Source organism: Sardina pilchardus, chromosome 2 (genome assembly GCF_963854185.1).
Source record: "Sardina pilchardus chromosome 2, fSarPil1.1, whole genome shotgun sequence".
Classification (NCBI taxonomy): Eukaryota; Metazoa; Chordata; class Actinopteri; order Clupeiformes; family Clupeidae; genus Sardina; species Sardina pilchardus.
In genome coordinates this window covers 20,982,146-20,997,121 of record NC_084995.1, presented here as the reverse complement: position 1 = coordinate 20,997,121, position 14,976 = coordinate 20,982,146, and the positions used below count along the sequence as shown (strand labels likewise).

General features: G+C 39.9%; 2 protein-coding genes across 2 annotated transcripts; both read left to right on the top strand.

Annotated features, from left to right (window-relative positions):
* Nucleotides 1-415: 415 nt before the first annotated feature.
* On the top strand, nt 416-4,899 carry LOC134066112 (GTP-binding nuclear protein Ran-like). The gene is made up of 7 exons (XM_062521321.1): nt 416-525; nt 1,473-1,521; nt 2,613-2,697; nt 2,827-2,952; nt 3,152-3,339; nt 3,604-3,774; nt 4,597-4,899. The coding sequence occupies exons 2-7, from the start codon at nt 1,495-1,497 to the stop codon at nt 4,639-4,641; spliced, it is 642 nt and encodes a 213-aa protein (XP_062377305.1). The 5' UTR covers nt 416-525; nt 1,473-1,494; the 3' UTR covers nt 4,642-4,899.
* Nucleotides 4,900-6,501: 1,602 nt separating this feature from the next.
* stx3a (syntaxin 3a) lies at nt 6,502-14,759 on the top strand. The gene is made up of 10 exons (XM_062521312.1): nt 6,502-6,531; nt 7,744-7,815; nt 8,146-8,245; nt 8,551-8,625; nt 8,720-8,790; nt 9,025-9,133; nt 11,031-11,104; nt 11,199-11,333; nt 13,494-13,604; nt 14,682-14,759. The coding sequence occupies exons 1-10, from the start codon at nt 6,502-6,504 to the stop codon at nt 14,757-14,759; spliced, it is 855 nt and encodes a 284-aa protein (XP_062377296.1).
* The last annotated feature ends 217 nt before the right edge of the window (nt 14,760-14,976 follow it).

Sequence of the window (14,976 nt, the reverse complement as noted above, 5' to 3'; positions counted from 1 at the left end):
CTCTGTTTTCTTCAGCTCCATAAGCTCATCCTTGTTTGAATTACTGTTTTGTTAAGGGGCCTTTTCTGTTTCAAAACTAACGGTCATTTCACTTCGTTGACCCTCCATGCACTGTACTGTATATCTGAGCATGATGTTGTATAGCTTTTCTTACGAGTTTACACATCAAAATGATGCACACCCAGCGCACGCCAAATCAATGATTAGCCTATTCTGCTGACAAAACAACTTAAAGAACTCCTCTGTAACCGCCGCACATTTTTCCAGCTTTCAATAACTTTATACAATTATCTCACTTAAATGCATTGCTATAATACACACACAGTAGTGTTAAAAGCAGTTTTAAATGTTCATAATTTTTTAACGAATCGGATCCACCCACAGTCCGGATCCACCACCAGCACAGGAAGTCTTGGGGATCACCCGGATCACCACGTGATGTAGACGAAAAACGTCACTGTTCCATAGCTCTAGAAGTAGCCCTAAACAGCTCATTCCTTGCAGTTGCCTGGATCCCCTGGCAAGGTAAGTTTAAAGGAATTCACGAAGGATTTGTAGTGTAGCTATTTCTATACTTCAACAACACGTGAATTAGCCGATCTTTGTTAATGTAGAGTTATCCAATGGTGGGCCTTACATGTATGGCGCGATATTTCATTTTTGTATGCTGCTGTGTATTACAGGGCATAAAGAAAGGCTTTACTTACCAACCCTATTCTGTGATGGGTTTCGAGAGTTTAACATTTCGAAATGTATTGTCAATTTCATTGACTATCTCTAAATCTTGAGTTAATTTGGACTGTACTGATAAAGTGAAGTATATAGTTACTGTTAGCTAACGCAAGCGGCATCAACGTGGACACAGCTAGCACAAAGTTAATATAACGAAGTTAGTTAGCTTGTTTGGCGGGTAAATTATGCTGGCTGCTGCTTCGATGGAATGTACTTGATGGTTAATAATACATCCTGTGGATGTTTTTCTGCTCCCTTCATCCATCGTTACACTTTAACGTCACGTGCTAGAAGATAACGTTAAAGTCAGTTACTGTGGCCATTTTCATTGATGAGATCTCACAATGTGGTTCCATGTCGTGTGGGCTAGTGATGTAGCTACATTAGCCCCTCCCGCCAAAAATGGAAGCTAGTCTCACAACAAAGATATCCACCAGTCGTGAACCCTACTTCCGTTTCGGTTTCGTCTTCCGCCTACTCTGTTTACACATCATTTCATAGACATAATAAACCCATTCTACAGTCAATGGTTTACATGTAACTTGGTGCAGTCTCAGAAGGCTAACTTCAAGTAATCTTCAATCTACATAACTTCTGAAATGTTACAATTCATTGTTTTTGTAATATTTTCAGTGAATGCCTAGTCATGTCTTTAATCAATGTGTTGGTTATGCATGAAATTGTTTATCTTTTAACATAAATTCTGCCTTCTATAACTGTAAACTCCTTTGTCTCCTTAGTGAGTCAGACCATACATCCAATATGACGCAACCTGTAGCCACTTTCAAGGTAAGTCTTTTTGAATGGTTGTTTAAAAAGCCTAATGCCAGAGGTCCTTCTGACTACCTCAATGCTTTAAATACTTCAAATACTTCAAGGGGTCATCAGTACAAATTCCCAATACATTGTGGAATACTTGATTGAATTGTCCCACATTAATGCAGTATATTATGGCCTATGCGAGTATGGGTACTTAAACAGTCTCATGGCCGTAGGCTATGCCAAATTGGTGAATGTCGCAGTTGGTGTGGAGTTTGGGTACACCTTATGGGTATGCCTTGTTTGGCTTCTATGACTATATTTAAGACCTAACTTATAGCGTTTCTAATCCTATGTTAAAGAATGTTACTAGTGTAATACCAATAGGTTTTACGGATTCAGTGTTGCCAGACAGCCTCATATTCCTGGTCCCCAACAAAAGTGTGTAGTCCTTGCCAAAGCCATCGATATCTCAAAGTTGTGACAGCTGTTGACTTCCATGTTAAAGCCAGATTAGAGCGGTCACGTGGTTAGTGGGTAGCCTCAGTAGTTCCCTTGGTCCCTTGTTTACAACGGGATTGACCGCAGCGATCGCATTAATATTTACGGTAAATACTCAATGAAAATTACTATAAACTGCATTTCCACATACATATATTACTCAATGAAAATGCATTATTATGCACACGACCATAAGTCATGTAGAAAAGTCTTATTATAACACCTGAGATATTCATTCATTCTCCCATTGAGTAGTTCCTTTGAACGACCATGACATACCGGATGTGCCGCCATTGTTTGTACACGGGAGTCAATGGTAGTGTCGCAACTTTGAGATATCGATGGCTTTGGTCCTTGCATGCAAAACACAATAGTGTTTTATAATATTGATGATCAGAGTCGTGATGATCCCTTCTTCTTTTAGTTTTTTGCAATTTATGGATCAACTTCAATTACAGACATTGTGGTATTATTTTCATCATTGTACATCTGGAGAGGTTCCATAATTGAGGATTTGAGGACATTTTATAAAAAACAGAAAGCAATAGATAGAATAAATAAGTAAAAATAAACCCATACTATTAAAAAGTACTGATCCTGAGCCTCTGCTATGCACACAGCTTGTCTTGGTGGGAGATGGAGGAACAGGAAAGACCACTTTTGTCAAGAGACATTTAACAGGAGAATTTGAAAAGAAATATGTTGGTGAGTTATTTTCCATATCTACTGATGTTGCATCTGTTGGCTGTTTCAAACTATGCGGTCCACAAGTATTTGGCTGGGGAGTCTGTTGTGTGAGATGTTACCAAGCCTTTCTCTGTCTCACCCTCATAGCAACTCTTGGAGTGGAGGTGCATCCCCTTCTCTTCCACACAAACCGGGGACCTATTTTATACAATGTGTGGGACACAGCTGGCCAGGAGAAGTTTGGTGGACTAAGAGATGGTTACTACATCCAAGGTAAGGCTATGATTTTACTTTCACCTTTCTTTTTTTGGTTCAAGAACAGAGATTTTCAATACTTTGCCCCAAGCTCACAGTGTCTTTTCAAACTTTTTTCTTTTCTGGAATTACATATACACTGATTTAGCAAAAGTGTCTATGCATAGTCTTCTCAGGTATTGATGACTTTGTTTTGTTTCCTTGTCTCCTTCTATAGCTCAGTGTGCCATCATCATGTTTGACGTAACATCCCGGGTCACGTACAAGAACGTACCCAACTGGCATAGGGATCTGGTGCGTGTTTGTGAGAATGTCCCCATCGTGCTTTGTGGCAACAAGGTAGACATCAAAGACAGAAAGGTGAAAGCCAAAGCCATCGTTTTCCACCGCAAGAAAAACCTGCAGGTAACCAGTGCTGTCTCACTCCCCAAAGCATTTCAAGTCTTATTGCAAATGTGTGCTCAGCTTTCTGCATGTACAGCCACAAAAAGTATTGACGCGTTTAAATATAACATGTCAAACTTCTCTAAATGGTTCAAACGTAATGTAAGTAATTAGGTTTTTTTTGTGATGTTGACAGACTTTTAAGTGAAGTAGGATTTTGATATATTGGCTACCTCTTTCATTGTATAATGTTGCATCTCTTCTGTGCTGCTGTTTTCTTTTCAGTACTATGACATCTCTGCCAAAAGTAATTACAATTTTGAGAAGCCTTTCCTCTGGTTGGCAAAGAAGCTCACCGGTGAAGCCAACTTGGAATTTGCAGAAATGCCTGCTCTCGCACCCCCAGACATCGCCATGGACCCCAATCTGGCCTCACAGTATGAGCAGGAACTTAAAGTGAGTACATTGACACAGACACTGCATCACCTAATTGGGTTGCTTTTGAAATCCTCCTTGACAAGAGAGTACAGGCATACACCATACATTTGTAATACACCACACACACACACACACCCCTGCATGCAAAGACAAATTATTTTGCAATAAGTGTGTGTGTGTGTGCGTGCGTGCGTGCAAACGTTGTCGTTTTTCACACTAGGGAGTCTGGGCTTAGCAGTGTCAGTGAATTGCCAATAGTAATGTTGTGATAATATAGTTATGTACATAACATTGCCTGACATTCAGGTGATGGTTAGTAAAATCTGAGCTTTATCCACCACCTATGGAGATGACTTCTCTAGGGGGGGGGGGGGGATGTTATTCCAACTCAAGGCCCCAATATAAATCTAAAAGCGCAGCAGAAAAGCTCAATTGGAATGTAATATTCTGCCTGTGGGCATAGAAGTTCAGGGAGGATGCAGGTAGATGGTGGGCTGGTGGCTTCTGAACACCAACCTGATGTCCTGGGAGTTGCAACTCAATACAGGTTGAGAACCTCTACTGTAAACCTTTCGAACTTTCACGTCAACCAATGAAATCTGTTAGATTTGCCTTGCTGTTGTCTTGTTTGTCTTTATCATAGCAAAATAATCAATAATGGTAAGCAAAAGCCACATGCAATTTTGAAACTGTATGAACTCATATGTACTGTATATAGCTTTCACTCTCATGGCTGTATGTTTCCTCAAGGATCCACAACAAATACATTAATGATCCATTGCAATTACTCAGATACTACTTTCGTTTGTCAGTTCTCTTACGGTTCTGTTCTGTCCACAGGTTGCAGCAGAAACTGCCCTACCAGATGAGGATGATGACTTATAGCCTGTGAACCCTTATGACCACTGTCAAATATGCCATCACCAACTGAATATTTGTCTTAAGCTATTACCAACACAGTTTACAAAGTATTTTTGTATTTTCTTTGAAAATGTGCTTTTAATGCCCATCATGCCGCGTGGAGTGTAAAGGCAGAACCGCTAGCATCACAAAGCAATATTCACAAATTAAGAATTATGTACTCTGTTGGATTTTGCCGACATAATAACTGATGTGTAGTAATAAAACATTTTGTGTAAGAAATGTAGTGTTAATGAATCAGTGCTGTTGGTTAATGTAAGGTCAGGTTAGTTAATTTATATAGCGTATTTCATAGATGGGGGTGTTTACAATGTGCTTTACATGAACGAAAGAATGATGGTCAATACAGTACCCTCCAGAATTGTTGGCAACTTTTAGCAAAGTTCACTAAAACGGGTATAAAAGAAACATTCTTATTATTATTTGGATTTATTGGAGTCTCACAATGTGGAAAAATCCAAACTTGAAGGAAAGTGAATTTATTCTGAGAAAAAGGAAAATCTCATAAAGAAATAAATATTTTTAACAAAACCACGTCGCCCAGTTATTGGCACCCCTGCTTGTAATACGTTCTTAAACCTCCCTTTGACAATAAAACAGCTCGTAATATTCTCCTATGACCTCTGATAAAGTTGGAGAAGACAAACCAAGGGCCATTTACGACCATTCAAACAAATCATTGTTTTGATCTGAACTTTTGTTTTTGTTCATTGACCTGACGAATAATCCAATCATGAACCACTTGTAGTGTCTTGACAGATTTTCTTTGAAAATGTTCAGGTTTTTCTTTGGGTTCATGATACCATGCACCTTGGAAGGGCTGTTTTATTTTTTTAAGGAAAAGAGCAGATCACAGACGTGCCTCAAACAGTTGATGTGACAGATAAGCATTCTTGCTTTGTGAAACTACCCCTTAAATGGACATTTAAGGCCATTTAGGAATTACTAAATCTTGAATAATAATAATAATAATAATAAAATATATATATGGAATTGGAAATGTAAAGCCTAATAGCAGGGCTTTGTTGCACCTCCCTTCCCTTTCTCTTCCCTCAGGTTTCAACTTCAGAAAGATCAGCTTTACAGGATGGTGCTTTTCTATTTGCACCATATATTTTCAATAGGATTGAGATCCCAATTTTGCTTGCCATGTCATGGACGATTGATGTCTTTGCTGAAGACAAGTTTTAACATTCTTTGCTCTGTGGCAATATCATCCTGGAAAATAACTTTATCACAAAAATCCCATTGATTAATGGAATGACAAAAAGTCCATAATGTTAATGTAAGCCTATACAGTCAGTGTGTACATGAGGTGATGGTGACCAGGCCTCCCGACCTATGGTGTAGTAGGCCTATGCTACAGAAGATTCCGCTGGGCAGGAGCACATCCACCTGAACATGCGGACCTGGTTGCGATGCAAAGAGCATGCGTGAAGAACGATGTGACAGGGAAGCGCATGGGACGGGAGAATGAAAGACGAAGGCCCAGATTAGTTGCCCAGCACACAACTGTTGACTTAATCCCCCTTGAGAGGATAGGCTTAGTAAACTACGGTTCTGTGTAGGTACAGCCATATTGCAGGACTTCTGCTGTGTAAAGCGGAGTTTTCATCGCAACTTTGGAGGGTAAAGCTATTCATTGGTTATTATACTAGTCATCAGATATTAATATTGGGCTGTAGGCGTTGGATTATAGGACCTATGCTCCCTGAAAAGATTAAATAGAGTGAATTAATTAGGTTTATAGGCTACGTGATTGCACATCTCGGATAGCCAGTCACAACAAATTCTTCCAAAACAAGTGCCCACCAGGCTGTCAACATGAAGGATCGATTGGAACAGTTGAAAGCGGTAAGACATGACCCTTTCTCCATAACTTGTTTTTAATGACCTTATGTGTAATTGGGCCTAACGCTGACAGGCTGTCAGGCTAGTTGCTGAGACTGAGTATGGTGATAACGGGGGGCCTTTTGCGCCTCCTTCGCCTGTAACCTACCAGTTATTTGGTATGTGATAGTAGCCCTAAAATGACTGAGTGTTTGTCAAGGCTTCATCCACGGGATGTGATATGGCTTCACTCCAGAACCTAGCATGATCCCAGAGTTAACCAACTCATACTTTGATTGGAGGTGATCGAGGGATATGCCTATTATCATCCAAAACTGTTTGGGTGGGCAGTTGTGCTTGACCATTAGAGTTGTAGGCCTACACAGCCGACAAAATAAGAAAATAAATTTTAAAAAAAGGCATGCACTGTTAGTTTGTGAGTATGACCTGGTGCTCTGTGTCATTGTGCGCCTTGCGCCATTAACCAACGAGTTTCAAGTTGGATCGTGGTGAACTGACATCCTATGTACGGGTATCCTGGTCGGTGACAGTGAAAATGGTACAAGACACGCACAAGTCTTCAGGTTATTTCTAAGTAAGCTGCATGTCACGCCATTCTGCGTGCCTAGTGAACTTCCACTTTCAACACCAGCGCAAGTTGGACGGTTGGAATAGAGAGGGTCAAATCGCTTCCAGAGATGTGGAGGTGGGTCGAGGGAGGGGTCAAGTGGGGGATTCCGGATGAGGGGGAAGGGTATGAGACAGGGCTGATTACACTAAGATGAAAGGATTGTTCATCTGTTTGTTTTGCCAGGTGCATATGGTTATTTATCTGTTGCCTATACTGTATGTTCCCAGTGATAGGCTATCATTTGTTCTCAGAGACAGTATAGCCTGTTGTTGCTATAACCAGAGCCTTCATCAAATAAATGTATGTTATAGCTGGGCCTATCTGTATGAATGAGTTATACTTCGTATCTTAATGCATGCTGTATAGAAGAGATATACTACCATGTCCACTCAGTATGTCTTTATATCATTAGTCCATCATGTGCTCAACACGTGGAGAACATTCAGGTGGTGTATTATTATTATTATTCCATGTGTATGGCCTGTTCCCATATGTTTTACAAATACAAAAAAGAGGGTTGTTTTTTAATGTTGATAAAAAAAAAAGGCTTTCCACATATTTGATTGATTTACCTCCTATGTGCCACTTTATTTCTCTCTTCCCAGAAATCCGAAGTGACAGAGGATGTGGAGGTTCCTGTTGAGAAAGAGTCGTTTATGGATGAATTTTTTGCCCAGGTACAGAGCATAAACACCACCATTTAAGCTATTTTTCTGTAGTGTATTGATGTACACCAGAACACTGTAGTTACAGTGACAAAAAAGCTGTCTCTTACTCACCATTTTAATTGATACACGGAACATGGCTGTTACAGGAGTATAGAAATTAGCACCAGCCACCAGCCTGGTAGATTGTAACACTTTAATATTGAGTGGCTGAAGAATTTGACCAAAAATATGCCAGTGGCTGGTAAATCATTTTTACATTTTACTTTATACTCCTGGAAGTATATGGTTGGTCAGTTTCCTAACCTCAATTTAACTTTTGTGCTCATGTCTCTCCCTCAGGCTGAGGATATCCGCAACAGTATTGATAAGATAGATGAGAATGTGACAGAAATTAAGAAGCTGAACTCAGTCATCCTCTCCGCTCCCACATCTGACCAGAGTAAACATCATCTCATCATCTCTCTCTTTCTCTCTGTCTATCTGTCTGTCTGTCTATATGTCTCTCTCTCTCTCTGAAACAAACACACACACACACACACACACACACACACACTTTCTTCTGTTTCTCATACTGCTCCTCCTGTCTCTGCATATATTTTCACCCTGTTTTCTGTTAGACAGCTTTTCAGCGCAGTTTCATTCCACTTCCTATCATTGATCACATTTCATCATCTTTCTCCCTTGTGTTCAGGGCGATCATTGACCATTTTTCCCCTCACATGCTTTTTCTTTCAACTTGTACAGAAACACAAGATGACATTGAAGCTCGTACCAATGAGATCAAGAAGCTGGCCAACAATGCTCGCAACAAGCTGAAGAGTCAGTTATTTTTCATTGTCTCATTGTCTATCTGTCACCTGTCATTTTGTCTGTAATTCTGGTTGAGGTTCCTTGTTTACCTGTTTACAAACAGGTATTGAGAAGAGTCTGGACACAAATGCAGAGGACAGAGTGTCAGCTGACATGAGGATCAAAAAGTCTCAGGTAATACCAGTGGTGTAGTCTATGTGATACGCAGGACTACGCAGGTTACCCAATTAAAAAGCATCACCATCTCAGAAAACTCACTTACAATTGGCAAGGATATGTGTTAACATTTGGGGTTGATCACAGTATACCCACTACAGCTAGCTAGACTACATCACTGGTTAAGACACATATCAGCACATCTGGACAGTGAACTAGGGTAGACTTTATTATTGTGACGCTCATTTTCAGCACGCCATCCTAGCCAAAAAATTTGTGGAAGTGATGACGAGATATAATGAGACACAGATGGACTTCAGAGATAAGAGCAAAGGACGCATTGCCAGGCAGCTTGAGATCAGTAAGTGTTTTTAACCTTCATTTGTTTCTGATAAGTAACAGGTACAATTATGCTCGGTTTGAATAGTTTACATACTCTGGCAGAACTTTGTGAAATATAAATGTAATACTAGATTTTTACTGATCATGCCGAACATTTCTTACACATTATTGTGTGCCCTTTTTATCTGTAAATGACCGAAATCCCCCAAAGATCAAAAGTTTACATACCCATGAATGTTTGGCCTGATAATTCACACACAAGTTGACATGAACCAATTTAATTGGCTATTAAGGGTACAAATAGTCTATGTAAATAGTCTATGTATAAATAGTCCATGAGATTCATAGTGTTTGTGAGATCTCTGCCCATTTAACTGAACTGACTTTGCTGGCTCTTGAGCCATGGGAAAAGCATGAGAGCTGTGCAAGAAAAGGTAGCTGAACTAAATTGGGGGAAAGATATCGAAAGATTCGAAAATGCTGGTCAGTAGAGTTCAGAGTATGAAAAAAGTGGAAAATTAGTGATTCAGTTGATACCAAGCCACGTTTAGGCAGCAGACCAACAAAGATTTCAGCCACAACTGCCAAGAATATTGGTCAGGATGCTACGAAAAACCCTCAAGCTGCAAAACAGCAAGCTTTCAATATGCTTAATTATATTTAGTCAAAATGTATGGCAAAATGGCCCCAGTCGTGGCGCAACTGGCTGGGGCACCTGCACCGCACGCCGGCGACCCGGGTTCGATTCCCGCCCCGTGGTCCTTTCCGGATCCCACCCCTACTCTCTCTCCCACTCGCTTCCTGTCACTCTACACTGTCCTGTCACATTAAAGGCATAAAAGCCCCAAAAAATATACTTAAAAAAAAAAAAAAAAAAAAAAAAATGTATGGCAAAATGTAAAAAAAAAAGTATGTTAATATTGGAGGACAATTTGCTCTCATCAGCCCGATATCTCAAATATGCAGTTCATGCAGGCCAACTCAAGAAATTACAGAGCCTGAAGGCTTTTTGTTAAGAAGAATGGACTCTCTACCTATGTCTCTACCATTTGAGACAGTAAAGGTGTATTAATCCACAACCATCACAAAAGACTGCTGTTATTGATGCTAAAGGGATACACAGTATTATGGACTAAGAATAGGTAAAGTTTTGAACATGGATCATCTCATTATGTTCTTTATTGCTATTTTGTGTTTAATGACTGCACTATTCTGTGATGCCTCATTATATTAAAATGAAAGTAATGTGTTTTGCCTGATGACTTTGTGTTAAAAAAAAAAAAAAAAAAAAAAAGGTACACATTTCACAAATTCTGCCATGGTATGTAAACGTAGGAGCACAGCAGTATACCTGCTATGACCCATAAGGCCTTAGTCCTGCTATAAAACCAGGTTTTCATGATACACACACGTATAGACATAGACATATAGACACATTACTTTTCATTCCCATTTTTGACGAGTTGAAGTAAACAATCTAAAACTTCCTCTATTCACACAAAGAATGTTCAACTCAAATTTTTCACAAAGATCTTTATTCAGTCCACAATAGCTGGACATTCGTGCAATTGCATGCTCCCACAAACATGTGACATCAGTGACATTGTGTCATGTGAGAAAAATGTAAATTAAAGCTCTTTTTTAATTTCATCAGTCTAAGGGACATCTGTGCAACAACCATGCTTTTATATCCTCTGCTTTTGATATGTTAGGGTTGTTTGTCTTGACAAATCTTGCTCCGTGACACAGATTTAACAAATTTGGGAAGAAAATTGAGAGACAACCTTTTGAGTGCATTGATGAGATGATAACTTCAACTCATAAAAACTGGCAGTGAGAACTAATGTGTTGTGTTCAATGTCTGTGATTGTGTGTGAGCTGACCTCTGACCCGTGTGACTCTGACCTCTCTTCTAGCGGGCAAAACTACCACAGATGAGGAGTTAGAAGAGATGCTGGAGGGAGGGAATGCGGCTGTGTTCACAGCAGGGGTAATCCAATTTGTGTCCATGTGTGTGCTATACGTTGTGTCTTTATATATTGAAAGAGAAATCATCTTCAAACACTTGCTTGTTCCTGTGGCAGATCATGGCTTCAAACATCTCAAAGGAGCAGTTGGGTGAGATTGAAGCGCGACATAAAGACATCATGCGTCTGGAAAGCAGTATCAAGGAGCTGCATGACATGTTTGTGGACATTGCCATGCTTGTAGAGAACCAGGTAGGCTACCACTGATTCTGTGCAAAACAAATAAAACAAAATCTTAGGCCACAAAATATTGAAATCGTGTCCAGTAGCTGTTGGAGTCAATAGAATGTTTCGAACATTAAGAGCAGTGTTTAGTTCAACTGAAAAGTAGAAATTATACAGAGCAGAAAAAATAAACACACTGATATAGACCCTTTCAACAAGAAAAACAAAAATAATGCTTGAACGTTCTATTTTGTTCCCAAACTATACAGTACTTCTGCTGCATTAAGACAACATATGGAATGTTAAAATGGAAACATTGTGGCAACAACTATAATTCTGATAATAGAACTCTCTTGAAACGGTCTATTGAGGTTTCCTAGCTGATGTCACAGACGCGAGAATTCTAGGTTTCGCCCCCGTTTCGCCATGATGGGAGTCAACAATGGGCATTATTGTAATTTAACAACATGGATAGCGTCCAAGCTTAGAGGTTTCACTCTCAATTAACTTTAGCCTAAGTTATCAAGTCTTTATTTTTTAACCGATTTCATTTAAATATGCCGTATACCAACGCCGTGCGCACAGTGTTTTTCGTTCAGAGCCTATAATTTAGCATTAAACGAAGCTATAAAAGCAGCAATTTCGACATGTAGGCTTTCACAATTTTGTCTGTGATGTCTTCGTGTTAGAACGGACAGCAAATGTCGGGGTGTTTCGAGGTAGCTTATCAGGCTAGGTTATTTATGCAGGCCTAAAATATAGCCTAATTAAACTAGACTATGCTAGGCTAAATGATGACAACTGTAAGATCAAATTCAAAAACGTTTTGTCTACCCAAAGCATGTTTGCAAAATGTATGCAAAAGGATAGCCTATTTGTGTTCATACCATCTTAAATCGTTTCACCATCATATCATCTTAAATCGTTTCAAAAACAAGGATTAGCAGTCTGCCTATGCTGCATGGGTATATAGTTGCAGGAATCAATCGTATGTTAAATATCGTTGCTAGCTTCGTATGGTTTCACTGCAGGGACCACCACACACATTGCACGACTGCTCATGAATCGGTGGCACCAAACTAAAACGTGATTGGGGAAACGTTTAGTTTATTTTGAATAGATACGTTCACTCAATTTAAAGGCAAATGATAACACAACTGAATAACAATATCCTGCCCTTTGCTAGCACTGGAGGGGAAAGTTATACCTTGCTTGAAAGCTAGCCAGCTAAACTGACGGCCAGTTCTGTTCTGTCATCTTTCTTCTCTCCTGCTTGTTGTCCATGGAGAAAAATCCTCAGATATCCAGTAAACGTCATGATGTCTTTCAGAGTTAATCCAAGTGTGTTGTAAACTTAGTTGAGATAACTTGTAGCCTATGCCTAATTTAGAAACAGTGGGCTAATTACTGACTCCTGCTAACTAGCGTCCAGCGACCAGCTAACACGTCGTCATTTTGCCAAACGAAATAAATAGATGTAGGCTAATCCTAGCGACCGGTAGCGTAGTTAACAAGTTGTCATTTGCTAAACGAAATAAATAGATGTAATCCAGATAGGCCTAGGCTACTGTAGACCCCGTTGATATGTTTGATAGCCAGTCAAAACAGTTCGCTGGAGGATCTGTGGTAGGCAGCTTGGATGCACTGCTAGCACGTCCACTCTTTCAGGCAATATACCTAGGCACATATTTTTGTTTATTCATGTAGGCTGACTACCTGTCTCGTTCAAGCCTGAGGAACAAATAGCACTGTTTAGGACCGATAATAGAAGCTGTTCCCTGCAGCGTTATCGATAGCCTACGTAAATCCAGCCTGAAAATATCTTCAAACTCTAAGCTTTATGGTCAAGCGTTTATCAAGACGTGGTGTTAACTAAATAATCAGTGTCACAGTATCTTACTTGAGGTCTAGGAAGTCGATCACCTTGCACCAGGTCATTTAAAATACTCAATGAAGCAAACTTTGGTTCAATCTCACGTGTGTCGCTATTGGACTCCGCTATTTTTTGACTCCCAAGATGGCGGCGTTAATATCTATAATGCTGGTTGTTATGGGAACAGTGAGAAATAGTGACGCGCCCGGAATCCTCAATAGTGAGATTGACGTCCATAAATGCATTCTCACAAATCAGTTTCACACTTGAGACTATATAAATAAATGTCTTACCCCCAACTTTAACCCCACTAGGGTACCATGATTGATAGAATTGAAAGCAACGTCGATCAGTCTGCAGGCTTTGTAGAAAGGGCAGTGGCAGATACCAAGAAAGCAGCAGCGTTTCGGCAGGCAGCCCGCAGGGTAAGTCTGGAAGATCTGCCATTTTCTGTTAAAGTAATGTTTTCATGGATGCAATGTGCAATGAATACATATCACTCTCTCAGTCCAAGTCTTCTCGACTTTTTGCTGTCAGTGTAAGTTTTCAAGGTGACAGTACTACATCCAGTCAAGTATTGCACCCAACCTATTATGGCTTAATAGGGCTCGGGACACGCCTTGCATTCTAGGAATATTGCCGCCATGTTGGTAGCGCGGTATGTCGGTATCCATTCATTCAGATGCAGAAGACAAGAAGCAGAAATATAGTATTAGCGATTCTTTTCCTCTTGCGATCGTGGGTTGCGCTGTTACACCCCACTACACATCAACATACGACCAAGAAAGCAAAAACTAAGTAACAGGAACACACTAATAAGCGGGAGTAAATCCATAGTAATCCATAGTAAACTAAGGAGTAAGGCTGCCAATATGGCTGTGCCCGCAAAGTTTTCACGTCATGATCCCGAGCCCTATTGATAGGCAGATACACGACTGTAAAAGAACAGGATCTACAGATTCTATTGCTGATCAAAAACTGATAGTATCCCAGTGGAGAGTGGAGACTATACAACTGGAATGTAACAATGCACTCAACTGACTTTGTACTTATAGCCTATTAATTGGCCCCATTTACATTTATTTTTAATTACCAAGACCTATTGTGATCTGACTAAAACCACCTGCTGAGATAGTCTGAGACTCATTTGACCACCATATCTTTTGTAATGTAAACACTAACGCAATCTGATATGGACAATGGGAGTTCTAAAGAGTCTCAAGCTGTGCACCTTGAATACATATGTAAATCGTGATGTGTCTCGACTGACCATTTGTGATCTAATCTAAACAGACCCAAAATAACCTTTTAGCCAATTTAACTATTAATCTTTGAACATCTTCTAACAATGCTCAACCTTCACAGTGTTTCTTCTTCTGAGTTGTTTTTCTTTTCTTTTTTCCCATTCTCCTTTCAATTGTTTTCTTTCTGTCCCTTTCCATCTTTTGTTTGGGCACCCTGATCTTCTCCTCTCATGCTGCCTATAATTTTGCACACTTTAGAAGCAGATGATGATCATGATGTGCTGCACAGTTCTTGCCATCCTCGTCGGCACTTATTTGTACAGCTTGTTGACATAGGATCACACATAGGTAATACATTATGTGCTTAGCGTCTAATAAAGCTGCCATGTCTGGGTGGTTGCCTAGTGTGTGTGTGTGTCTGTGTGTCTGTGTGGTTTATGTATGTGTGTTGTTAGGGGGAAAATCCATGAAATGTGATATTTTGTGATACTTTGTGTGTGTGCATGTGTATGTGCGTGCGTGCATGCACTCACCTGTGGTGTGGAGTGGTATG

Coding starts and splice junctions, on each gene's coding strand:
- stx3a (XM_062521312.1), top strand. CDS start 6,502: ATGAAGGATCGATTGGAACAGTTGAAAGCG. Junction 8,791..9,024: donor TGAGGATCAAAAAGTCTCAG/GTAATACCAGTG, acceptor GCTCATTTTCAG/CACGCCATCCTAGCCAAAAA. Junction 11,334..13,493: donor CCATGCTTGTAGAGAACCAG/GTAGGCTACCAC, acceptor TAACCCCACTAG/GGTACCATGATTGATAGAAT.
- LOC134066112 (XM_062521321.1), top strand. CDS start 1,495: ATGACGCAACCTGTAGCCACTTTCAAG. Junction 1,522..2,612: donor AACCTGTAGCCACTTTCAAG/GTAAGTCTTTTT, acceptor CTATGCACACAG/CTTGTCTTGGTGGGAGATGG. Junction 2,953..3,151: donor AGATGGTTACTACATCCAAG/GTAAGGCTATGA, acceptor CTCCTTCTATAG/CTCAGTGTGCCATCATCATG.